The sequence below is a fragment of the Wyeomyia smithii genome, chromosome 1 (assembly GCF_029784165.1).
Source record: "Wyeomyia smithii strain HCP4-BCI-WySm-NY-G18 chromosome 1, ASM2978416v1, whole genome shotgun sequence".
Lineage (NCBI taxonomy): Eukaryota > Metazoa > Arthropoda > Insecta > Diptera > Culicidae > Wyeomyia > Wyeomyia smithii.
In genome coordinates this window covers 108,599,888-108,623,200 of record NC_073694.1, presented here as the reverse complement: position 1 = coordinate 108,623,200, position 23,313 = coordinate 108,599,888, and the positions used below count along the sequence as shown (strand labels likewise).

The 23,313-nt window shown below is 38.8% G+C and overlaps 1 protein-coding gene across 1 annotated transcript in view; it reads left to right on the top strand.

Moving 5' to 3' along the window:
• Positions 1-23,313, top strand: part of LOC129718617 (E3 ubiquitin-protein ligase UBR1) — a 504,745-nt gene that overhangs the window by 70,249 nt on the left and 411,183 nt on the right. The window contains exon 3 of the mRNA XM_055669553.1: positions 13,998-14,152. Within this exon, the coding sequence (XP_055525528.1) occupies positions 13,998-14,152 (155 nt within the window). The remainder of the gene's footprint in view (positions 1-13,997; positions 14,153-23,313) is intronic.

The following is a 23,313-nucleotide window of genomic DNA, read 5'->3' as shown; positions in this document are numbered from 1 at the left end:
TATTGGAAACATATGAACCTAAAAGAAAAAAGATGTCAGAAAAAGTTATACGCGTTGCGAGAATGCACATTTGTACCCACACTCCTAAAATCCGAAACATTTCCGGTGTCCATTGGTCACATCAAGTTCTCAAGTAATACTAGAAAACTAGGATAGCTTTTCAGTAAAATGAAACCGGTTTCATCAAAATTGAAGAATTTTTCCGGCTAATTAAAAATTGACAAAATTTTGCCTGTCTCAATAATTTTGTCCACCCTCTGTATGTCAAAATTCATGAAATCATTTCAGGAATCTTTTTTGAGTCAATTTGTCTCCAGAAGGCTGTATTATTGTTGTAGAATTAATTGTTTGGTGTTTTTGGGCCCCACAGCAATCTGCTCCGGTACGACCATTTTGGGGCTGTGACGTCACACCCTGCGAAGAACCCAATGCTCCGTCACGAGCCTTATAATTAAAGTTTAATTTTGTTCCTAAGAGGGCATAGCCTTCTGCTATGCTTTAGTCAGGCGAAACATTTGGTTCCCTTGACAGAGGACCGCGAACGGCTCTGTCAACACTCTATGTATCAACAGATTATGCCATAGGTGGCAAAGAACTTCGCGCAGCCTTCTGCTGTGCCACCGGCAAACAAACTCGACCAAAATAAACAAGTTTTGTGTTATAAACAAAACGCCGCCTGTACTTTAGCAGTACTAGATTAGGTTAAGAGATTAGTAAGGTAAACAGAGAGTGGAGAAAGTCTCTCTCTCTGAGTTACCGGTAGGGTATATTTAAGTAGTGATGTACGAAAATAAAGTCAGTTAGTCCACGTTAATCTGTGTGTATTAATTCCGCGCCAATTGCGCGTACAGGGTTTTCCGGAGAAAGTCCTGGTAGGTTATACCCAGGATATAGGTATACCTACACATGTGGTGACAGCGGTGTTTTTTTTTGGATTCTAGAAAAAGGAAACGGACCACGCGAGGTAATATAAAGTCAAAAGAAGCTTAAGTATAAGTAGTGTTCGATAACGGTAAAAAGCGCGATAAAATAGTTCGAAGTATAAATTGTGTGACGTTGAACGAAAGTGGATATTGTGCAACGAGAACTAAAAGTGTTAGAGAAAAAAATTGTGCACGCGAAACAGGAAAAAAACAGCAAAAAAAAAGTGAGGAAGAACATTGGCTACAAACTTTTATAGTGTTAAAAACAAATTTGGTTCGCGCTTGAAGAAAAAAAAATGTAAAAGTGGTTTATAGTGATAAAGAAGCAACATAAAACAAGAGGAAGAAAAATAATATGATCAAGTAAACAATTGTACAATAATAATACGAGTAAAGACGAAGTGAAAAATTATTAAAAATGGACAAGAACAAAAGTGCGTAGCTGTTGTTGTGTATGATAAGGATTTTCTTTACCAGTGTGTAAAAAGTGTAAAAAAGTGTTGGAAGAAACCTAACATTACGCGAACTCGATTTATTTATTTTTTTTTTTTTTCAGACGAATCTGTCGCAACAGGAAGATAAATTTTAACCGGTAAGTTCTTGATTTTCTTCCCTATAACAAGAAAGGTTCATTCATTTCGCCCAAAAATAATGTGACTCCGTACCGGCGAAATAAACTAGTTGACATTTGCACGACCTGACTAATTAAATAGCAGTGCCTGCGGCAACACCGATGGCAAGACGAATTGTAGAACGCAAACAGACAGAGTTACGCACATGGAACTCACCTTAATTGTTCTGAAAAAGAGTTTTAGCTCACTGGTAGCCATACAGCAAGTATGTAAATTGGGAGCTACGCTATCGTTAGCGATATAAAAAGAGCGTGAGAGCCTCTGCGATCGCGTCTTCACTTATACAGTATAGTAGCATATGCTAGAATGCTTGTCGTTCCGTTCTTATGCCACCAGGTTGAATAGGTGACGTATTTTACAGTGTTTTTGCGATCAGCTGTGCCAGGCACGGTCAAGGTCGCGGTTTGTATGCAGTAATTTTAATGGCCATTGGTAGATCGTGCTGCTGGCATAAGCAAAACGATTCAGTAGCGGTGAAATGTTTAGTAGGTCAAAGAAAAAAGTAAATCAATAAGCGCAACGCGCGCGGCGATACAATTAAATATCCGCCGGGGGGAAATGTTAACAGACAGCAAAAATATGTTATGATGAATGTTGTCGTAAGGAGACAGATGTTGCAATATTCTTATGAAACAGCTCTTAACGCCATCTAATTTGAACATTTACAATTTTAGATTAGTTGTAAAATTGGTTCAATTACACTATAAAAAAATGACTATTTTATTTCAGACATGTTGGGGTAAAAATATTATTAAAATAATTGTTTGATTGATTAACAGAAATAAACATTGAACTATAAAATAGTAGGAGGGTGGTATCCAAGACACGACCGCATTGTTGACGTAGGACTACAATAATTTCATATTTTTATTTTGAAGCTATGTTTGATTTGAGCTCGTTTTACTTTTGTAGTTTTCTTGATTTATTTTAACCAATTTAAACTCAACATCTTTCAAAAGGAAGGTATTTTGGTTCGGGTGGTAATATGAAGTATCTAGGTCATCAGCCCAAATTCATTAAGCGACACCTCAAACGACTTGGAACTAAAACTAGTTCATTGGTGGCCATTTCTACTGTTAAGGTCGTCTTTGACCATTTAAAAAGTCAAAAAAGTCATGAAAAATAACCGTTCATTTTTGGCATGGTTCGATTTTGGCAACAGAAAATATTCTGGCGTGTTGCCAAAATCGAACGGGGTCTGTATTTTGAATATTTCTTTGTAGCACTCTATCTAAGAAGAAAAATTATTCTCTTTAACATTCACAATGGTCCAGAAACCAAATTTGGGTCTAGGGCTCTATAGCAATGTTTCAGAGAAAATCTTTTTTTTTACAAAGTTACTTAAAATTATTGGAGCTATAAAATTGTAGAACAAGGTTTTCTATCTACATAAATAAAAAAGTTAGATACTTGATACGTCGAAAATTTTGGTCACCCTAGTTTTGATACTTTTTCAATAAGCGCTTTATCATATGTAACAACTTTGTAGAAGAATGTTTTTCTCTAAAATATTGCTATAGAGCCCTAGACCCAAATTTCCCCCTAAATTTGGTTTCTGGACCATTGATGAATACCTTTCATTCTAATACAGCGAATTTTCTTTAATACGCGAAAAGGCAACCTTCTATAAAGTATTTAATTGAGTACGGTTTAGTAGAAATTAAACTTCTTCCTTCTATATCTATTTGTCTTGTTGAAGTTGGCTCACTCACCGATCACAAAGCGGCAAAGGTGTCACATAAATTTTTTTCCTTCAGTTACAAGCTCGTGGAAAAAATAAAGATAACGAATTACAGTTTTGGTAGAAAATGTATATTCACAGAAAATTGGAAATTGACATAGAATTTTATGAACATGTTAACATTTTATCAGTATACAGAATCAATCAGAAAAAATTTGATCAGTTTCAAGATACCAAAGAACAACGAGAATACCATATTTGAAGGTTATATGTCTGTTATTTCCGAAAATAAACTGGGCAAGAGTGATGCACAGCATTAGCCTCAGCATTTAATGTTAGCATAGCGTTATTCAATTTCAAAAAATTTCAATTGAAAAATACAAATACTAATGTCGGAACTCTAATAGCAAGATGATATGAATTTAGTTTTCCTCTATACCGCCACCGCGGGATGCAACTAGTATTTTCATATTGGACATTTAGCTAGTAAAATATAATCATCAGTACAGCTCGTTTAACTACCTATTCAAAGATCAGGACGGAGCATTTTGGTTTTCTATTGTCTTTTAAATACCCTATGTTCAGTTATTTAAATAAATCTGAAAGAAAAGGAGATATAGAGTTCAAAAATAAACAACGCATTTTGTTGTACCCGGTGGCTCAGCTTATTTTGCGGCACCCGAAAAATCAAATTGAATTCTGATATTTGCTGCTATACGAAACAAGAAGAAGAAGAAGAAGATAATTCAAACGGCAATTCGATTGTGTTCTACGCCCCACTGTGCGTCAACAGCGGCAATGTAGTTTTCACTTGGCTTGGCTGCACACAAATGAATATCGAGTTCTACCGCACTGATAGACGACGAGTGACCAGCGCTCTATTCATACAATGCTCGGTGCAGTACTGTTGCCTGTGCCAGCATGTTTTCCTTCAAGACATCAGTTTTATTAACATTAACATATTTATTAACAGCAGAACGTAATACTGTCTGATAGTGGAGGTGGTTACGAACTTCCCGAAAAAGCTTCACCTTCAAGACATCAAAATAGTCTAGGCTCATGGAAGCTAACATTAGTTGACCTATTGGGACGGGGAGATTCTGTCAATTTTTTTTTGCCACTGCTGTACAGGAGATCACAGCAGGCAGTTGGTGTCTATTCATGAAGTCTGTGCCAGGCGTGCTCGCATATGATTGGTACATTGTTGGTGAAAATTCGACCTTGAAACTTTTATTCAATTTTCACTGTTTAACAATAAAGTGATAATGAAATTTGAAGAACCACAAAATTGTCCATCATTTTATCAATCCAACGACATATTGATTATTGTGATCTATCATGTGGTTACATCAGAATAACCGTTTGAAATCTTTCATTCCGGCGTTACATCTTGGTTTTAGTTTTCGCGGAATGTATCTCGATATAGTGCGGTTAGACGTAGTCCTACGTCAAAAAATGACTATTTTATCTCAGACATGTTGGGGTAAAAATAGTATTAAAATAATTGTTTGATTGATTAACAGAAATAAACATTGAAGCTTTAACACCAAATGGTTCGAAACTTGGTGTTCAGATTTTTTGATGACGCGACGAAGAAATTAGAGTCGGTCACGCTACGTTATCACATCTGGTCAACAGAATCGTTAGTGATACCTAGGAAAAAGAGGAAGAAGGCTACATAAGCCTTTTATTGTAGTAGTATTTATTCTGCCCTTATAGTATTTATTCTGCAGTACCTTTTATTTTTTATTTTTTTTTTTCAAGAAATATATATAAAATTTTTTTATTCATGATGGAGTACACGTTTCCAAAAGCAGATGCCATGCAGTGCATCCCAGAATTTGATGGATCGCTAGACGGACTAGAAGCGTTCGTTTATCATATCGAGCATTTTGCTCGGGAGATACCAGAAGGAGTATCACACGCTCCACTGGTTTAAATTATTCTATTGAAACTAAAAGGCAGAGCTGCTGCCGCAATACATAGAATTAACGCAAATGCTTGGCCACAGGTTAAGCAGAATTTATTAAAGGAATTTGGGGATATTATACGCATCGAGGCAGTTATAAGTCAAGTAGAAACATTGAAACAGGAGGCGAATGAGACCTTTCCTGATTATAAAAAGAGGATATTGAAAATTAAGGAGCAAATCGACTCCTACGAAACTAATTGTACGAAGTCATGCATGATAGTTAGTCTTCGATTACATTTTATGGCGGGTTTGTGTGACACCGCATTGAAAGAAGCTGCTCAAGGTAAACGAGCATTGAAGTTAGAAGAGCTGCTAGACGACTTAGAGGATTACTACCATGAGCGTTATCACATCGCGGAAATAGAAAACAGAATACAGGGCCTAGAATGGGACGAAAGACAGCGCGATGCGCTTAGACAATTTGATAGTAGCAGAAATATTTTCACAATTAATTACGAAGACGCTAATTGTAGCAACAGCCGCCTGGGAAGAAATGAATATTATAATCACAAAAATAGGGATAGAATAATCTACAAGCAAAACAATTATGACAATATATGTAGATCTAGCGACGGTAATCGATACAATTACAGTTATCGCACCGCACGTTCATGTCGGCGGAGTCAAAGGGGCTACGCCACTGGTTGGAAATATAATTATTACGGTCAAAATGGACCAACTGATAGGAGGTACAGGAATTCGTATACCCGGATGCCTCAGAAAATGCTTATGGTAGCCAACATTAACGAAAGAAGTAGTAATTTGCAAAAAGAAGGTATTTTGGATCCTGTTGCACAGGAATATTTTAACGAGGATTTAGCAGAAATTTGCGAAGATGTTGACTGGCGGAGATGTACCGATGAGCCCAGCAATATAGAAATAGCCGATTGGAGGACCGCATGCAATCACATAAGAGACAACAGTGCTTGTGTGGCTAAGCGAGTATATTACGATGTCAGAGGGCACTTAATGTTAACCCTACTGGCTAAGCAGAATGTCAAATTTACGTTGAACCTGATCTTAGATACAGGTGCATGTGCGAATATAATTAATGCACGCATTGTGAATCTTTTGAATGTACCGGTAAATACACAGGACGTAACCACTTTTGGAGGTATCGGCCAAGACATCGTGCGTACCTCAGGTACAATTATGTTGGATTTAATAGTCGGAGACTTTTTGATCCCGACGCAATTTCATATATTAGAAAATTTGCCAAGCGACGGATTAATCGGCGCAGAATTCTTAAAGAAGCATACGCTTCAAATAGGAAATAATTTTGATTACATAGTGTTCAAGAAACACGGAAACAGAAGTCCGGACGACTTGAGTCCGTGGAGTATGCCCAAAGACGAAGTCCTTAGTCAACATGTTTATGTGGCAGCCAGAAATAGAGTTATGGTGCAGAACGAGTTGCGAGATACTAGCAACACAGCCCGCAATGAGGCCGACGTAGACAAAATCGAAATAAATAGAGAGCACCAAACATATCGAAATGAAGAGCCGAAGAACAATTTTCTTGACTCGAAGAATACTATAATGCCCGAGTTGGACCTAGACTCGAGGCTTGACTATGACCTGTTGGAGCACAAGCTGACACCAGAGTCAAAAGGAAATGCAAGAATTGAAAAACTACGGCAAGTGCTGAATTTGGCGCACTTGCCTGATAGAGAATTCAGGACAGTGAAGAATATGGTCGAAAGCTATGCGGATATATTCTTTTTCGAGGGCGACAAGTTAACTACTACTGACGCCGCCGTACACACGATAGAAACTTCATCGGAGGTGCCTATTAATAAACGACAATATAGATTTCCGGAGGCCACGAAACGACACATTAATAAAGAAATCGAGGAAATGAGGGTGCAGGGAATTATTAGGCCCAGCACTAGTCCCTGGAATGCACCGGTGTTATGTGTACCAAAAAAAACGGATGCTGACGGTAATAAAAGATACAGAATTGTGGTAGACTTTAGATCATTGAACGAAGTTACCAAGCCGTTTGTATACCCAATACCTCTTATAAATGAGATATTGGATAATGTTGGAGGAGCAAAATATTTCTCCTCAATTGATTTAAAATCGGGTTTCTATCAAGTCCCGATAGACCGCCGAGATGCGGCTAAGACGGCGTTTTCCACTCCCAAAGGCCACTTCGAATTTACACGGATGCCGATGGGGTTAAAGAACAGCCCCTCAACATTCCAAAAACTTATGAATACTGTTCTCTTTGAGATAGGGGACGTGAAAGCTTTTGTCTACCTCGATGATATTATAGTTTTCGGTGACACTATCACCGACCATAATGATAACTTGCGTAAAGTATTACAAGCTTTGCGCAAACATAACTTAAAAATAGAACCATCAAAGTGTCAGTTTTTGAAAAAGGAACTGGAGTATTTGGGTCATGTCGTTAATGAAGAAGGCATAAAACCCACCAATGCAAATATTAAGGCCATTCAAAGCCTTAAGCCACCCACAAACGTAAAAGGTATAAGGTCTTTTCTGGGAACAGTAAATTTTTACGGGAAGTTTATCCCCAACATCGCGGAGAAGCGCAAGCCGCTGAATGATTTGTTGAAGAAAGACGCTAAATTTGTGTGGGGAAAAGAATGTCAGGAAGCGTTCGAATTCCTTAGAAACGCGCTGATTACAGAGCCAGTTTTAGTCCGGCCAGATTATCAAGACACTTTTGTTATTACGACAGACGCTAGCAATTATGCTATTGGAGCCGTCCTGTCGAATGAAAAATCCATGCACCGGCCGATCGCGTTCGCGAGTCGTGCACTTGTAGGTGCAGAGACCAGATATCATATCATAGAAAAGGAACTATTGGCGATTGTATGGGCCATAGAATATTTCAAACATTACATTTTTGGTCAAAAGTTTATCGTCTACACGGACCACAGACCACTTATAGCTATTTGGAGGCTCAAAGAGACATCTCCAACGCTGACAAGATTGGACTTAAGTTGCAGGGTTTGGAATGCAGCATCAGGTATAAACAGGGTAGCGAAAATATAGTCGCCGATTTTTTGTCACGTTTGTCAGATGGGACGTGTCAGGGGCAGGAAAGTTCACCCCACAGGCAGATAGCCATGATTACGCGCCAGCAGAAACGCCTGCTAGAACAGCAGAAGAACGCTTCGGATGATTTGAACGGCACAATACAAGATTTGAGTGCCATAGACATTGCAGACATCGCTGAGGACGAGGATGAGCAACAACTCGTCAACATTTCATATGATGACTTTTCACAGGCATTATCAAATGACCTGATACCAAGTGAGACGGTGGAAGTCTCGAAGAGAATATTGGACGAGAGGAATATCGAAGCTCGTCTTGTCATTTTGAACAGTCGGACGGCGTACAGAGAACTTCAGACACTGTATCAGCTGTCACAAGGACTGAAAGACTACGTAGAGGATGGTGTACTCAAATTTAAAGACAAGAAGGTGGGCGGTTTCATAGTAGACGGCAGCGAAAGTTCATTAATCGATTGCCGGAAATTTTTTTCACAATTTTTAGATAGCTTCAATAAGAGCCCCACGGCAGTAAAGGCAGCCGGGGTCATTCACCTAATATCATTCAGAAAAATCAAGCAACAGGAAGTTCTGCAAATGATTCAGTTCCTAGCGGGTAAGCTAGAAAAACAAATAGTATTATATAATGCTAATAGCGAGCGTACGGTAATTGCGCCAGATCAAGTGGAAACAATTTTAAAGGAATTTCACGATGCACCCTTAGGAGGGCACGTAGGAGCGCGACGAATGCGCCACAGAATTGGCACACTTTTTACGTGGGCTACGATGAAACGGGATATCGAGAACTACGTTCGGCAGTGTGATTCCTGCCAAAATAACAAAATTGGAAGATCAAACAAGATACCGATGCACATCACCACAACCGCATCGGAGCCATTCGAGAAATTATACATGGATATAGTAGTGTTACCCGAATCCAACTTAGGAAATCGTTATGGTCTGGTCACGCAGGACGACCTAACTAGATATTTAACTGTCGCACCTATGGAAAACCAAGAAAGCCAGACGGTGGCGAGGACTTTTGTAGAGAATTATATTTGCAAATTTGGCGTACCGTTGGAGTTAGTTACAGATAACGGTGCGAATTTTGTAAGCACACTCATGAAAGATGTGTGCAAAATTTTGAAAATTCAGAAAATAACGACGAGTCCGTACCACCCACAAGCAAATTTGGTGGAAAGATCTAATCGGGAGTTAAAAACTTACCTAAGGCAATTTATTGGCGGAAAACCGCACACGTGGGATAACTTACTCCCATTTTTTACGTTTCAGTATAATACTTCAATAAACTCATCAACGGGGTACACCCCTTTCGAATTGTTGTATGGACGTACAGCACGCATTCCCACCTCCATTTACAAGCGGAATGGAGTGGACAATTTGACATATGAAACATATACACAAGAGATGAAAAAAATATTTTTTGACCTCCACGCGAACGCGAAGGCCAACCTAAGAGATTCAAAAGAAAAGCGCAAGCAAGTTTATGACAGAAAGGCAAATGAATGGCAGCCCATGTATGGCGATTTAGTTCTAGTGAAATCAGTCCCGACAGGATCAGGTCAAAAGCTCCAGAATATGTGGAGAGGACCTTATGAAGTAGTGGAATTCCCAAGTGAAATGACCACAGTAATCAAAAACGGAAACCGTTTAGAGAAAGTTCATAATAACCGACTTAAACGATATTATGACTGATTATACGAACTTAAACTATGTTATAAAATAAAACGAAATAAAATAGGTTATAGTAGCAAGCACCTAAAGCTGTATGAAAAAGTATACTGAAATAAAATGACGTGAAGAAATATGAATAGTCGCCGATATTATGGAAAGCCTTTGATGGACAAGTGTCAAAAGGGCGTGACGTTTACTTGGGGAAAGACGTGGTTGAATTTATAGACAAAAAAAATAACCTATCGTGTGGGAACACAGAAAACAGAAGTAAATAATACACAGGGAACGTTTTTACATAAAATGCGAATTTAACATGGGATAGATTCACAGAGTACAGATGACCCCGTTAGTGCGAGGCAGACGTAGGAAAAAATGGCCAATGGCCCGATAAAAGACGGACGGGAAGTAACAATGAGGGCGATTGTAAGGAGTTAAAAGAATTTAGAACAGCATTTGTTTGTAAAAATGCAAATGTTAACATGGGAAAAATATATAGTGAATATGAGAACGGGGTTTGATTAATTAAAAATGGCTAATGGCCAAATGAGAGAAGAAAACCGATTAATGAAGTATTGGAGATGACCTAAATAACGAACGACAATAAAACTAGGAGAGACTTTGGACAAGAAGGCTAAACCTTCCAGACGAGGGGCCTACTGACGTTAAAAGATTCCACCTATCTATTGTAGGTTAAGATTGGGCGAGTGGAAACAACGGGAGTGACTACCCGGAACGATTGAGATGAATGCGTATCAGGTGAACGGACAAGGGAGTAGTCAACCCAGTATGAATGGAAGTGCGAAATTTTTTCTTTTATTCCCTAACCTTCTTATCTTTCAGGAATCACTAGCAACAGGTAGACGTACCTTCGAAGGGTAGGGGGAGAGGTATTATGCAGACTACTGCATATTAGGCGAAGTGTAAGTAGAACGTAAGTATGACGGACTGAGACAGCAGTATCATAATTAAAGTGGCCTACAGAGTTTTTGTAAATCGGATAAAATAATTGTAAATCCGATAAAAGAAAAGAAAAAGTTGCTATGAGAAAGAGAAATGTTTTAAGAAAAAGAGCCACGACGGGCAACAGAGGTTGACAAAGAAAAAAAACGCACAAGAATTAGAAAAAGATTTTTTTTTTGTAAATCGGATTGAGTTCAAGTGAAAAAAAATAATTGTGAAGTAAAAATTCGTTGAGAATGAATAATGTAGACGAAGATTAACCAATAGCATCCGATATAATCAAGAGAAAAATATATTGTACACTTTAGTAGGAAAAGAAAAATTATGTTAACCGAAGAAAAAGAAAAACGGGCATAGTGTTTAAGTAGAAGATTAGAAGATATAATAGAACATAAGAGCCCGTACGCGTGTGAAATTAATTTTAAACAGCAAGTGGAAAAAATTAACGAAAAAAAAAATTGATGGAAGAATGGCAAAAAAATATATGCAACACTTGCTAAGAAGGGCAGCTAGCATCTAAGAATTGACAATGAGACGAGTTCCCGATCCTCGAAGACGACCGAGGTGATTACAACGGATGCTGAGATGGGGGCATACCATAATGCCCAGTATGACGCGAAAAGGGAAGCAGACGGTTGTGAGGGGAGTTGAACGGCGGGTGTCTATGGTCGAGATGGAGGTAAAGCCAAACGTTATTACCAAGAGGAGACGAGCAGTATCCAGTTTTTGATCCCTGAAGAGGTCAGATGTGCAACAGAACTCAATCAATGCGGCTCAAGCCAGAATCGAGACTTCAGCGCGAAGACGAATACAGCAAACTACACAGCGAAGGGCGTAATAATTTGTTCCAAATATATATTACTCATTGAGAGTTATTGACTTCCACAAATGAGGATTCGAGGTCAAAGCCAAACAAGCAAAATGACGCTATAAAATTTTGCTCGTGTTTAATCAACTATGGTCTTTACGCACTACGCTTTGAAAATGTGCACACATGCTAGCGGGTAATTGGACACCCCGCGCAGACAGTTAAAGATGATAAACCAAGTGACTGCATTATGCAACAGAGCCAGTGGCAATCGCAAATCTTTTCGCCACACGGCGCATAACAATACTATAAGCTAAACAAAAATACAGCCGATCTATGCCAAAGGGACACGGCTAACCCAACATTGAAGTTCAACAACACACTCTGAACAATCGTAAAACAACCAGCTAAACTGCAGTCTTAAGTAAAATGCAATGGTAATCGTTGAACTAGTGTAAATAACCCGATGAAGCCTTAGAGATGAGTTTGCACCACAACCAACCGATGAGAACCTCTACTGCCAGACGCACCCTCCCGTTTCAAACCCCCTGCAACCCGGCGCTTGAACACGACAGCTAAACAGCAGATATCTTCACGACGCAGCGCACCAGGCGAGCAAGCAATTGTTAATTTTAAATAAGGAAAATGTCATGTATGATAATGTAAACTCAAACGGTGCTACAGTTCTGAAAAACAAAATTTCATTTGCCAGAGGAAAAAAAAACATATTATAAAAAAACAACGGTGTATATAGTTGCATAAAAACGCGAGAATAATTGTAATAAAAAAGAGAAAAACACACCTATCGGCCGTCAGGACGGACCGTGTGACCATTGTCTCTTCTAGATAATGGCCAACTAGGCGGGGTGGCAGATGTGACGTCACACCCTGCGAAGAACCCAATGCTCCGTCACGAGCCTTATAATTAAAGTTTAATTTTGTTCCTAAGAGGGCATAGCCTTCTGCTATGCTTTAGTCAGGCGAAACATTTGGGTCCCTTGACAGAGGACCGCGAACGGCTCTGTCAACACTCTATGTATCAACAGATTATGCCATAGGTGGCAAAGAACTTCGCGCAGCCTTCTGCTGTGCCACCGGCAAACAAACTCGACCAAAATAAACAAGTTTTGTGTTATAAACAAAACGCCGCCTGTACTTTAGCAGTACTAGATTAGGTTAAGAGATTAGTAAGGTAAACAGAGAGTGGAGAAAGTCTCTCTCTCTGAGTTACCGGTAGGGTATATTCAAGTAGTGATGTACGAAGATAAAGTCAGTTAGTCCACGTTAATCTGTGTGTATTAATTCCGCGCCAATTGCGCGTACAGGGTTTTCCGGAGAAAGTCCTGGTAGGTTATACCCAGGATATAGGTATACCTACATAGGGCAACTCATCAGTTGGACTCGAAATGGATGTAAATCGACTTCCGTAGTGATTTCATGAATTTCGATATACATATTGCTGAGGATCTTATAAAACATGCTTGTGGCCATATAGGGCTTCACGGGAACCTGCTCGAGATGGCCATTTCAAGACAACTCAGCAAAAAGTCAACTTCTGGAGTCATTTCATGAATTTCGAAACCAATATTGTTTGGTTTGATTGCCAATTGTTATAATTTGCTTTGGATCTTGAACCTGGCCCCGGAGATCCGGATCTACATGAACCATATGGGAACGAATGGTTTTTTAGGTCACGTATACAGAAAATAGACAAATTTTCCAATTTTTTTACGGGTCCAGACCGAAAATCGGTCGAGAATTGAAGAAGTAAGAAGCATTTCATTTTTGTGGGTACCCGGGTACCTTGCCAAGCACTTACGTGTGAAAAAATTGCCGAGTACATAACGATTGATAGCAAATGTCTTCATTCCAAGGGTCCACCGAGGGCAATCTGGCATCTTTTTTTTTACATCGTAAATCGCAATATCGGTTCTCTATTCCCGCGTAGATTTCCACCGACCCAGTACAATAAAATTGTTCGCTATAATATTATACAAGTAGCATCGCTTTGGGTCGTGTTGAAATGCATTTGTGAAAAAAGTACTGCATTGGGAGTGTTAGATAAAGTGGCGTTAAATTTCAATTTAACATACCATTCGCAGTCCTACGTGATAGATTTTTTTTCATACATGTCTTTAAGCGCATACCCTTCTATTTTTCAATGATTGCCTCTTGTTTGTCATGATCTATTATATATCAATTTACCTAATTCGAAATCGATTTTTTATTTGTTTGCCATTATTATATTTTTATCATGCTGCCAGCGTTCAAATTGAAATATAATTCAATGAAACTCTTTCTAGGTATGGATCCAACATGCGTTTTGTGTTCGACGTGTTTTAAAAAATCGCCACATCGAATGCACAAGTACAAAATGTGTACTTCTGGTGGTGGTGGTTGTTGTGATTGTGGAGATCAGGAGGCATGGAAGAAAGACCCATTCTGCAAGGATCATAGTGTATGTAGTTGTAATATGTTTCCGATATTTTAACCTTAGATTAACCATTTCTGCAACGGGTGACAACTAAAAATATGAATTTTTTCGGGCCTCTTTTAGTCCACAACATGCACGCTCAAAAAAATTAAAATATCTATATGAATCTCTACTCTTTATGTCAGTATTTTTTGGTTTGTTTATGCATGCTCAGTTCGTTTCAAAATGGCGTCCAAACAAGGAGCACTTCGCCAGTGAATTGTACAGTTTGCTATGAATTGTACAACAATTTTGGCAAAAAATTCACGGAAAAGCTTTTTAAAAGCAAATAACTTCCGGTTTCTATATTCTATGGTTTCCTGCAAACCTCAACTATAATCCGCCAGGAGGGTAATGGAAGACCGGCCAGAATAGTCGACAGAAAAGGACTTTTTCCTTTTTGTCAGAATCATGGTTCAAACTTAGTGGTTTGGCTATCAATCAATATGTACCACAGAACGAATGTTTGAACAGTTTGATTGTGGTTTCATTTCTACCGATGAAAAGTATGTGTTTTGGCCAGATAAAATATCATCACATTTCGTCAAGAAATATAAATACTCTTGTACAACCACTCGACTCCATTTGTACCCCAAATACGCAACTCAACGAACGCACCTCAGTGTCGTCCAATCGAAGATATTTTTTTGGAATTTTGAGTTGAGAAAAAAATTTATAGTTCTATCAGTCGACCACTAACCGTGATTGCGAAAACAGTGGAGCCACTCCGTTCAGAAGTGTGCGCGTTCAAAGAACGGTATCCCGTCGTGTCGAAAAAGGACATCGTGCGGCAGTTCGTAGACACCAGTCCTGCATCTACAACATCTTGGCACAATTGGACAACAATCAGAGCATTGAAATAAAGCCCGGTTTTGGACAACCGACGACCCTGAGCGACAAGAAGCTCCAAAGGATGCTGAAGAGGAAGACCGAGCGTAAAGTGGCTACATCGCTGCGTGCGCCTGGTCGGGAGATCGGTGCAACCAGCCAAACAGTGAAAAAGTGTCTGGCGAACATGGACACATATGTCAGGAAGCAGCGGGACGTTCGCTATTCTCGCATCTGCAGGCAATGACGCAGCGGCAGCGCCTGAATAAGATGGTCAAATCGATTTTTCCGGCAAATCACGACGCGGCAGTGGTGATGGACGACGAAACCTGTCTCACTCTGAATTGCAACAACTGGCAGGGCACTTTGTATTTTACTTCCCCCACGAAAGAAGTAAGCACCAAGGTGAAGTTTCTTTTACACACTAAATTCTTGAAAAAAGTGCTGCTGTAGCAGACAATCAACGAAAAGGGGATGTCAAAGGGGCCATCCACATACCACGTGGACAGATTTTCAACGATTCTGACCCCCCCCGCCCTCTCCCCCTCCGTGGACAACTGCCCATATAAATTCTAAAAAAATTGTATGGACCGTGGACATTAGCCAACCCCTCCCCCCAAAGCTGTCCACGTGGTATGTGGATGGCCCCAAAGCTGCTCTTTTTTTGCTCCGGACTAGTCGTGAACAGTGGAATTTATAGTGCGAAGGGTCTGCCGAAAGTTGCGTAGTTTATCAAGAAATACCATAAGACCGGAGACGCGGTGTTTGAGCCGGATCTGGCGTCGGCTCACTATTTGAAGCGATCGTTTGAGGAGATGGAGCGGCTGAATATCGATGTGGTACCCAAGTTGGCGAACCCACCCAATGTCCCCACGTTGCGTCCCATCGAGAATTTCTGGGCAGACCTAAAGCTTAAGATCTACTCCAACACGGTGAACGAGGGAATTTATAGTACGAAGTCTGCCGTAAGTTTTGTAGTTCATGTATGACGCGAAAAGGGAAGCAGACGGTTGTGAGGGGAGTTGAACGGCGGGTGTCTATGGTCGAGATGGAGGTAAAGCCAAACGTTATTACCAAGAGGAGACGAGCAGTATCCAGTTTTTGATCCCTGAAGAGGTCAGATGTGCAACAGAACTCAATCAATGCGGCTCAAGCCAGAATCGAGACTTCAGCGCGAAGACGAATACAGCAAACTACACAGCGAAGGGCGTAATAATTTGTTCCAAATATATATTACTCATTGAGAGTTATTGACTTCCACAAATGAGGATTCGAGGTCAAAGCCAAACAAGCAAAATGACGCTATAAAATTTTGCTCGTGTTTAATCAACTATGGTCTTTACGCACTACGCTTTGAAAATGTGCACACATGCTAGCGGGTAATTGGACACCCCGCGCAGACAGTTAAAGATGATAAACCAAGTGACTGCATTATGCAACAGAGCCAGTGGCAATCGCAAATCTTTTCGCCACACGGCGCATAACAATACTATAAGCCAAACAAAAATACAGCCGATCTATGCCAAAGGGACACGGCTAACCCAACATTGAAGTTCAACAACACACTCTGAACAATCGTAAAACAACCAGCTAAACTGCAGTCTTAAGTAAAATGCAATGGTAATCGTTGAACTAGTGTAAATAACCCGATGAAGCCTTAGAGATGAGTTTGCACCACAACCAACCGATGAGAACCTCTACTGCCAGACGCACCCTCCCGTTTCAAACCCCCTGCAACCCGGCGCTTGAACACGACAGCTAAACAGCAGATATCTTCACGACGCAGCGCACCAGGCGAGCAAGCAATTGTTAATTTTAAATAAGGAAAATGTCATGTATGATAATGTAAACTCAAACGGTGCTACAGTTCTGAAAAACAAAATTTCATTTGCCAGAGGAAAAAAAAACATATTATAAAAAAACAACGGTGTAATGTCCCCACGTTGCGTCCCATCGAGAATTTCTGGGCAGACCTAAAGCTTAAGATCTACTCCAACACGGTGAACGAGGGAATTTATAGTACGAAGTCTGCCGTAAGTTTTGTAGTTCATCAAGAAATACCATAAGGCCGAAACGCGGAATATAATCAACCACGAGCGGCAAGTATGCGTAACTTTTTAAAATCATTAGACGTTTTGAACATTGATTGGTACGAGGTGGCCATCGAACATGCAACTGATTATAACTCATTGCTGTTTTATTCCACTGTTTTTGATACATTTTCTCGTCACGCTCCAATCGTGACAAAACACCGAAGATTATCGCACAAATATCCTGAATGGTTCACGCCTGCACTTGTTAACCTAATGAAAGAGAAAAGAAGTGCTTTGAAACGAATGCGTCGCGCGGCGTCTTATGAAAATGTGTCAAACTGCAAAGAAGTACTGCGTACGTTTAAAGCGGTCCACAGGGTAGCGTATCAGGTCTATATATCCGATATTCAAAACAGCTTGAAAAATAACCCAAAATCGTTCTGGAAATTTATAAAAGGCAGGATACAGAATGTTGGTGTCCCAGAAATCGTGAAATACAATGGTGTCGCTTCTACTGATGCTCAATCATCGACGGATCTTTTTACGGCGTACTTTAAAAGCGTGTTTACTGAGAATACCGACCGAAGTAGCGAACCGATGTTTAATGATGGAGTAACATATCAGTTGTCGCACAATAGCGTGGAGAGTAGTATTCGAGAACTAGACACGAGAAAGACCACTGGCCCAGATCAATTATCGAACCAACTTCTAAAACAGTTTCAGCAGGAATCTGTAAGACCTCTTACATGGCTATTTAACTCCACGCTCGCTTCCGGTCATTTTTCGTCAATTTGGATAAATTTGGATAATATCGCAAATTACGTCAGTGCATAATTAGAAGCAAACACGATTTTGCGAGTGTCGTTTGGCGGTCTTACTACGTAACTCATATACAGCGAATCGAAGCAGTCCAAAAATAAAATCGTTCAGTTTGCTCCCTACGTCCCTATCAGGATTTGTGCTCTCTGGTGAACCTTGACACGATAAACTCACGACACAAGATAAACGACATCGTCTTTTTTAGGAACATTTTATCCGGACACACTGACAGCAAACTTCTTGCTGAAAGATTAATTTTCAACAAAAGTCAAGTCACGCTTCGACAACGTAGAACGTTTGACCCTCCTTTCCGATGCAGGAATTATTCGCAGAACGAGTCAACTACTCGATTTATGAATACCTTCAACACACTGCAACAGATCATCAGTATTGACATGAGTACATCAGTGTTAAAACATAAGCTTAGTTTATACTTTAAACGACAATTATATTAGTGTTTTTTTTTCATTGTTTGACTAGTGTTTGACTGCCACTATCGATACTGAGACCTGCTGCAACTGCTGCGCTATCCGTTGCCATGCCACAGCTGTGGCCACTATCCGCTGCCATTGGTATCTGCTACACTGCTGCTGCTGCTGCTACTGTTCAGGGAGGACTGCTGTTGTCGCTGTCTAGAACTAATATGAGCGTTTTCGGCTGAAACAGGCTCTTATATAGGCTTAATAGTTATTTCAAATTACTAGGTCTATAATTCAGCAGCCATATTTGGGCCAACTGGTACAGCGGCATTTCCTCTAGTAAAAGCTGCCTTTGCAGCAGCATCAGTAGTAGGTACATTGGCTCGTATTTCCTATAGTGAAAAGTTGCCGTATTTTGACAACACACAAACGTTTTGGAATGCTGGCTTCCACAGTATATAGGCCGTCAAATTTTCAGCTGAACTTGTTTGCGTTGTATTATTTTTGTTTTATTCCTGTTCATTGATGTATGTGCAAACTAAAATTCGGTAGCACTTCAACTCCTCTTTCGCACAAAATTTTAAACATATTCAATACAAGAAATGCAACAAACAACCTCATGTAGTTCTACGTTAACCTTGCGGTCGTGGCTTTGCATGAAACCCTTGTGATTTTCATGAATTCAGCAGAATACACCCGAATTATGCGAAAAATGACGGAGCAATTTTACACGCGTCTACCAATACCCATACTGCCGAAGACTCTCTCAGAGTATTCAAGAAGCTTATAGCGCATATACACATAAGTGTTTTTTTCGTCAAATTTTACTCTATCAGCTTCTAATATATTCCCAGCAAGGAATCTAACGTATGCGTGAGAGAAAATGGACTTTTTTCAGATGGTGGTAAAATAATAACTAAGACAGATAATTGAGTTTGATGAAATTTCCATGGAAGGTAATTATGTTAGGGGCCGTTCCTAAACCACGTGGTCATATTTTCATCACTTTTTATACCCCCCGTAACACCCCGTGGTCTTTCGTGGTCTTTTGGCCAACTCCTCCCCCCCTTTCGACTTTAACCACGTGGTCTTTTCATTCGTCAAGTAATTCGCTTAATTTTTTTACTTTTTTATTCTTAAATTTTCAGTACATTTTATATTTCTAAAATGCAAAAGTTTCATTCTTGACTTGGTGGCAACAATAAGTTTTTTTTTAAGGGGGTGATTTGTTAGTAGCTTAAGTATTTATGATAAATATTAGTAAATAATAAGTATGTGTATCCAATCACAAATAGTGACTTCTCAACACTGTTAGAAATTTGTAATTTTAATTGTTAGGATTTGTTTGCTTTCGCAATTAGGACTTATCGTTCGTAGGGATTTAAACCTACTTGTCAGAATAGGGGAAGTAAACTTATAACTAACTTAATTGCTAACTTATTGGCTATAAAGAGAACTTATCGTAGCAATTGAGGATTGCAACGATTTTTGTCGAAAATTGTCAACAATTTTATTTGACATAGCTTCTAATGGTTCAACACCAGTAAGTCTATGTAATTCGAGTGTACCAAACCAAGGAGGACGCTTCAAAATCATTTTCAGAATTTTATTCTGAATTCTTTGGAGCGTTTTCTTCCTTGTTGAACAGCAACTTGACCAGATCGGTACAGCATAAAGCATTGCTGGTCTAAAAATTTGTTTGTAAATCAAAAATTTGTTCTTTAAACAAAGTTCAGAATTCCTGTTAATGAGAGGATATAAACATCTCGTATATTTGATGCACTTGGCTTGTATACTCTCAATGTGCTCTTTGAAAATAAGTTTTTTATCATAAATTAGTCCCAAGTACTTAACCTTGTCAGACCAACTTAAAATAACCCCATTCATCTTGACAGCGTGATTATTGTTTGGCTTGAGGAAAGAAGCCCTAGGTTTATGCGGAAAAATTATCATTCGAGTTTTAGAAGCATTGGGAGAGATTTTCCACTTTTGCAAGTAGGAAGAAAAAATATCTAAACTTTTCTGCAATCGACTGCGTATGACACGAAGACTTTTTCCTTTTACGGAAATGCTTGTGTCATCGCAGAACAATGACTTTGTGCATCCTGGAGGCAAATCAGGAAGATCTAAGTGAATATGTTGTACAGGACTGGACCCAAGACTGAACCTTGAGGTACACCTGCTCTGACAGGAAATCTATCAGATTTTGAATTCTGATAGGCAACCGGCAGAGTTCGATCAGTAAGATAATTTTTCAAAATTTTGATTAGGAAAATTGTAAAATTAAAAGTTTGCAATTTCGCAATCAAACCTTTATGCCAAACACTGTCGAATGCTTTTTCTATGTCTAAAAGAGCAGCTCCAGTGGAATAACCTTCAGATTTGTTAGCTCGTATCATATTAGTAACTCTGAGCAATTGATGAGTTGTGGAATGCCCATGGCGAAATCCAAACTGTTCATTTGCAAAAATTGAATTTTCGTTGATGTGTGACATCATTCTGTTAAGAATAATTCTCTCAAACAGTTTACTAATTGAAGAAAGCAACCTGATTGGTCGATAACTTGAAACTTCAGCTGGGTTCTTATCCGGTTTTAAAATTGGAGTAATTTTTGCATTTTTCCATAATTTGGGAAAATATGCAATTTTGAAGCAGCAATTGAAAATTTTCACTAAAAATTCCATTGTGCTCTCAGGGAGATGTTTGATTAGTATATTAAAGATTCCATCGTCACCAGGTGCTTTCATATTTTTGAAATTTTTAATAATTGATTTAATCTCATTCAAGTTAGTTTCAATTATTTCTGCAGGTAAAATTCTGGGAAGAAACTAAATCAAATTGACGTGTGACTTCATTTACAATTGGACTCACAAAATTCAAATTTGAGTTATGAACACTCTCAAACTGCTGAGCAAGTCTTTGAGCCTTTTGTTCATTGGATACAAGAAAACGTTCACCATCTTTTAAAACTGGAATAGGCTTTGAAGGTTTCTTAAGAATCTTCGACAGCTTTCAAAAAGGTTTTGAATATGGTTTCAATTTTTCAACTTTAGTCTCAAAATTTTGATTTCTCAGAAGAGTAAATCTACGTTTAATCTCTTTCTGTAAATCTTTATAAATAGTTTTAAAAACAGGGTCACGAGAACGTTGATATTGACGTCTGCGGACATTTTTCAAACGAATTAGAAGTTGAAGATTTTCGTCAATTATTGGTGAATCAAATTTCACTTGAGCCTTTGGAACAGAATAATTCCTGGCATCAACAATTGCACATTTTAATGCTTCCAAAGCGGAATCAATATTCACTTCGTTTTGCAAATCAAGCTCATTATTGAAATTTGTCTCAATATGAGTTTTGTATCTTTCCCAATTAGCCTTGTTATAATTAAAAACAGAGCTCATAGGGTTTTAAACTGATTCATGTGATAAAAAAAAAGTTATTGGAAGATGGTCAGAATCAAAGTCAGCATGTGTGATCAAATCACTACATACATGACTTTGATCTGTTAGCACCAAATCAATTGTTGAAGGGTTTCTTACAGAAGAAAAGCATGTAGGACTATTCGGAGACAAAATAGAATAGTATCCTGAAGAACAATCATTGAATAAAATTTTGCCATTGGAATTACTTTAAGAATTATTCCATGAACGATGTTTAGCGTTAAAATCGCCGATTATAAAAAATTTCGAACGATTTCTGGTGAGTTTTTGTAAATCACCTTCAAAATAATTTTTGTGCTCGCGTGTGCATTGAAATGGTAAATAGGCTGCGGCAATAAATAAAATCCCAAGTTCAGTTTGAACTTCAATTCCCAAAGTTTCAATAACTTTTGTCTCAAGATGGGGAAGAGCACGATGTTTGATTCGGCGATGAATAACAATCGCAACTCCACCGCCGGAACCCCGAATCCTATCATATATATGAACCACGTAATTGGGATCATATTTTAATTTGATGTTAGGTTTCAAAAATGTTTCAGTAATAATTGCAATATGCACATTATTTACTGTTAAAAAATTAAGAAGCTCATTCTCATTGGCCTTCAATGAGCGAGCATTCCAATTTAATATTTTAATTGTTTTATTTAAAATCATTGCTAAATTTTAAATTAGAAACAATTTTAATAGTAAAATTTGTGCCTATTTGAATGGCTTCAAACATTGATTTTGCCTGCAACATGGCGTTCATAAGATCGAACATTGCCTGTTGCAGAAAAGAAAGTTTACCTGCCGTAATAGGCCCCAGGCAGTTGACTTTAGAAAAAATATTTTCGGCAGCAATATTAGCTGGAGTAATAGGTTTACAATTATTTTCTAGCGTGTTTTGCTTACCCATATTAACGGTCATTTTCGAACTACCAACACTAGGCGGTATAATGTTCGAACTACCTGTAACCTGTGCATAAGTTAAACGGGTATGCAAAGGAGTAGGTAAACTATGCGTCACTGGTACGCTTGGAGAATTTTGTTCTGAAGTTGGTTTTAATTGAGAAATTGAATTTTGTTTACCTTGCCTTAACAATTGCTAAACGGACTGGACATTGATAAAAATTTGACATATGGTTGCCGTTACAATTCGCATAGCGAAAATTTTTACTCTCTTTCACAGGACATGTGTCCTTTTTGTGAGAAGAGTCTCCACAATTAAGACATTTTTGGTCCATGTTACAGAATTTGGAACCATGGCCATAACGTTGGCAAGTACGGCATTGGGTGATATGCTTTTCACCTCCGCCATACTTCCCATAAATTTCCCACTTTACAAGCACATTATACAAAGCATGTGCTTTTTCAAAAAATTTAAGTTGTTAACGTCATTGCGGTTAAAATGAATTAAATAATTAACAAGGGAAATTCCAGTTCTCTGACTGTTATCGCCTCGTGATTTTTGTTTCATTAAAATTACTTGGGTAGGGGCTATGCCAAGTAATTCTGTTAAAGTAAGTTTGATCTCATCAACGGTTTGATCGTTGGTGAGACCTTTCAATACGACCTTGAACGGCTTGGCGCTCTTCGTGTCATATGTAAAAAATTTATACATCTTTTC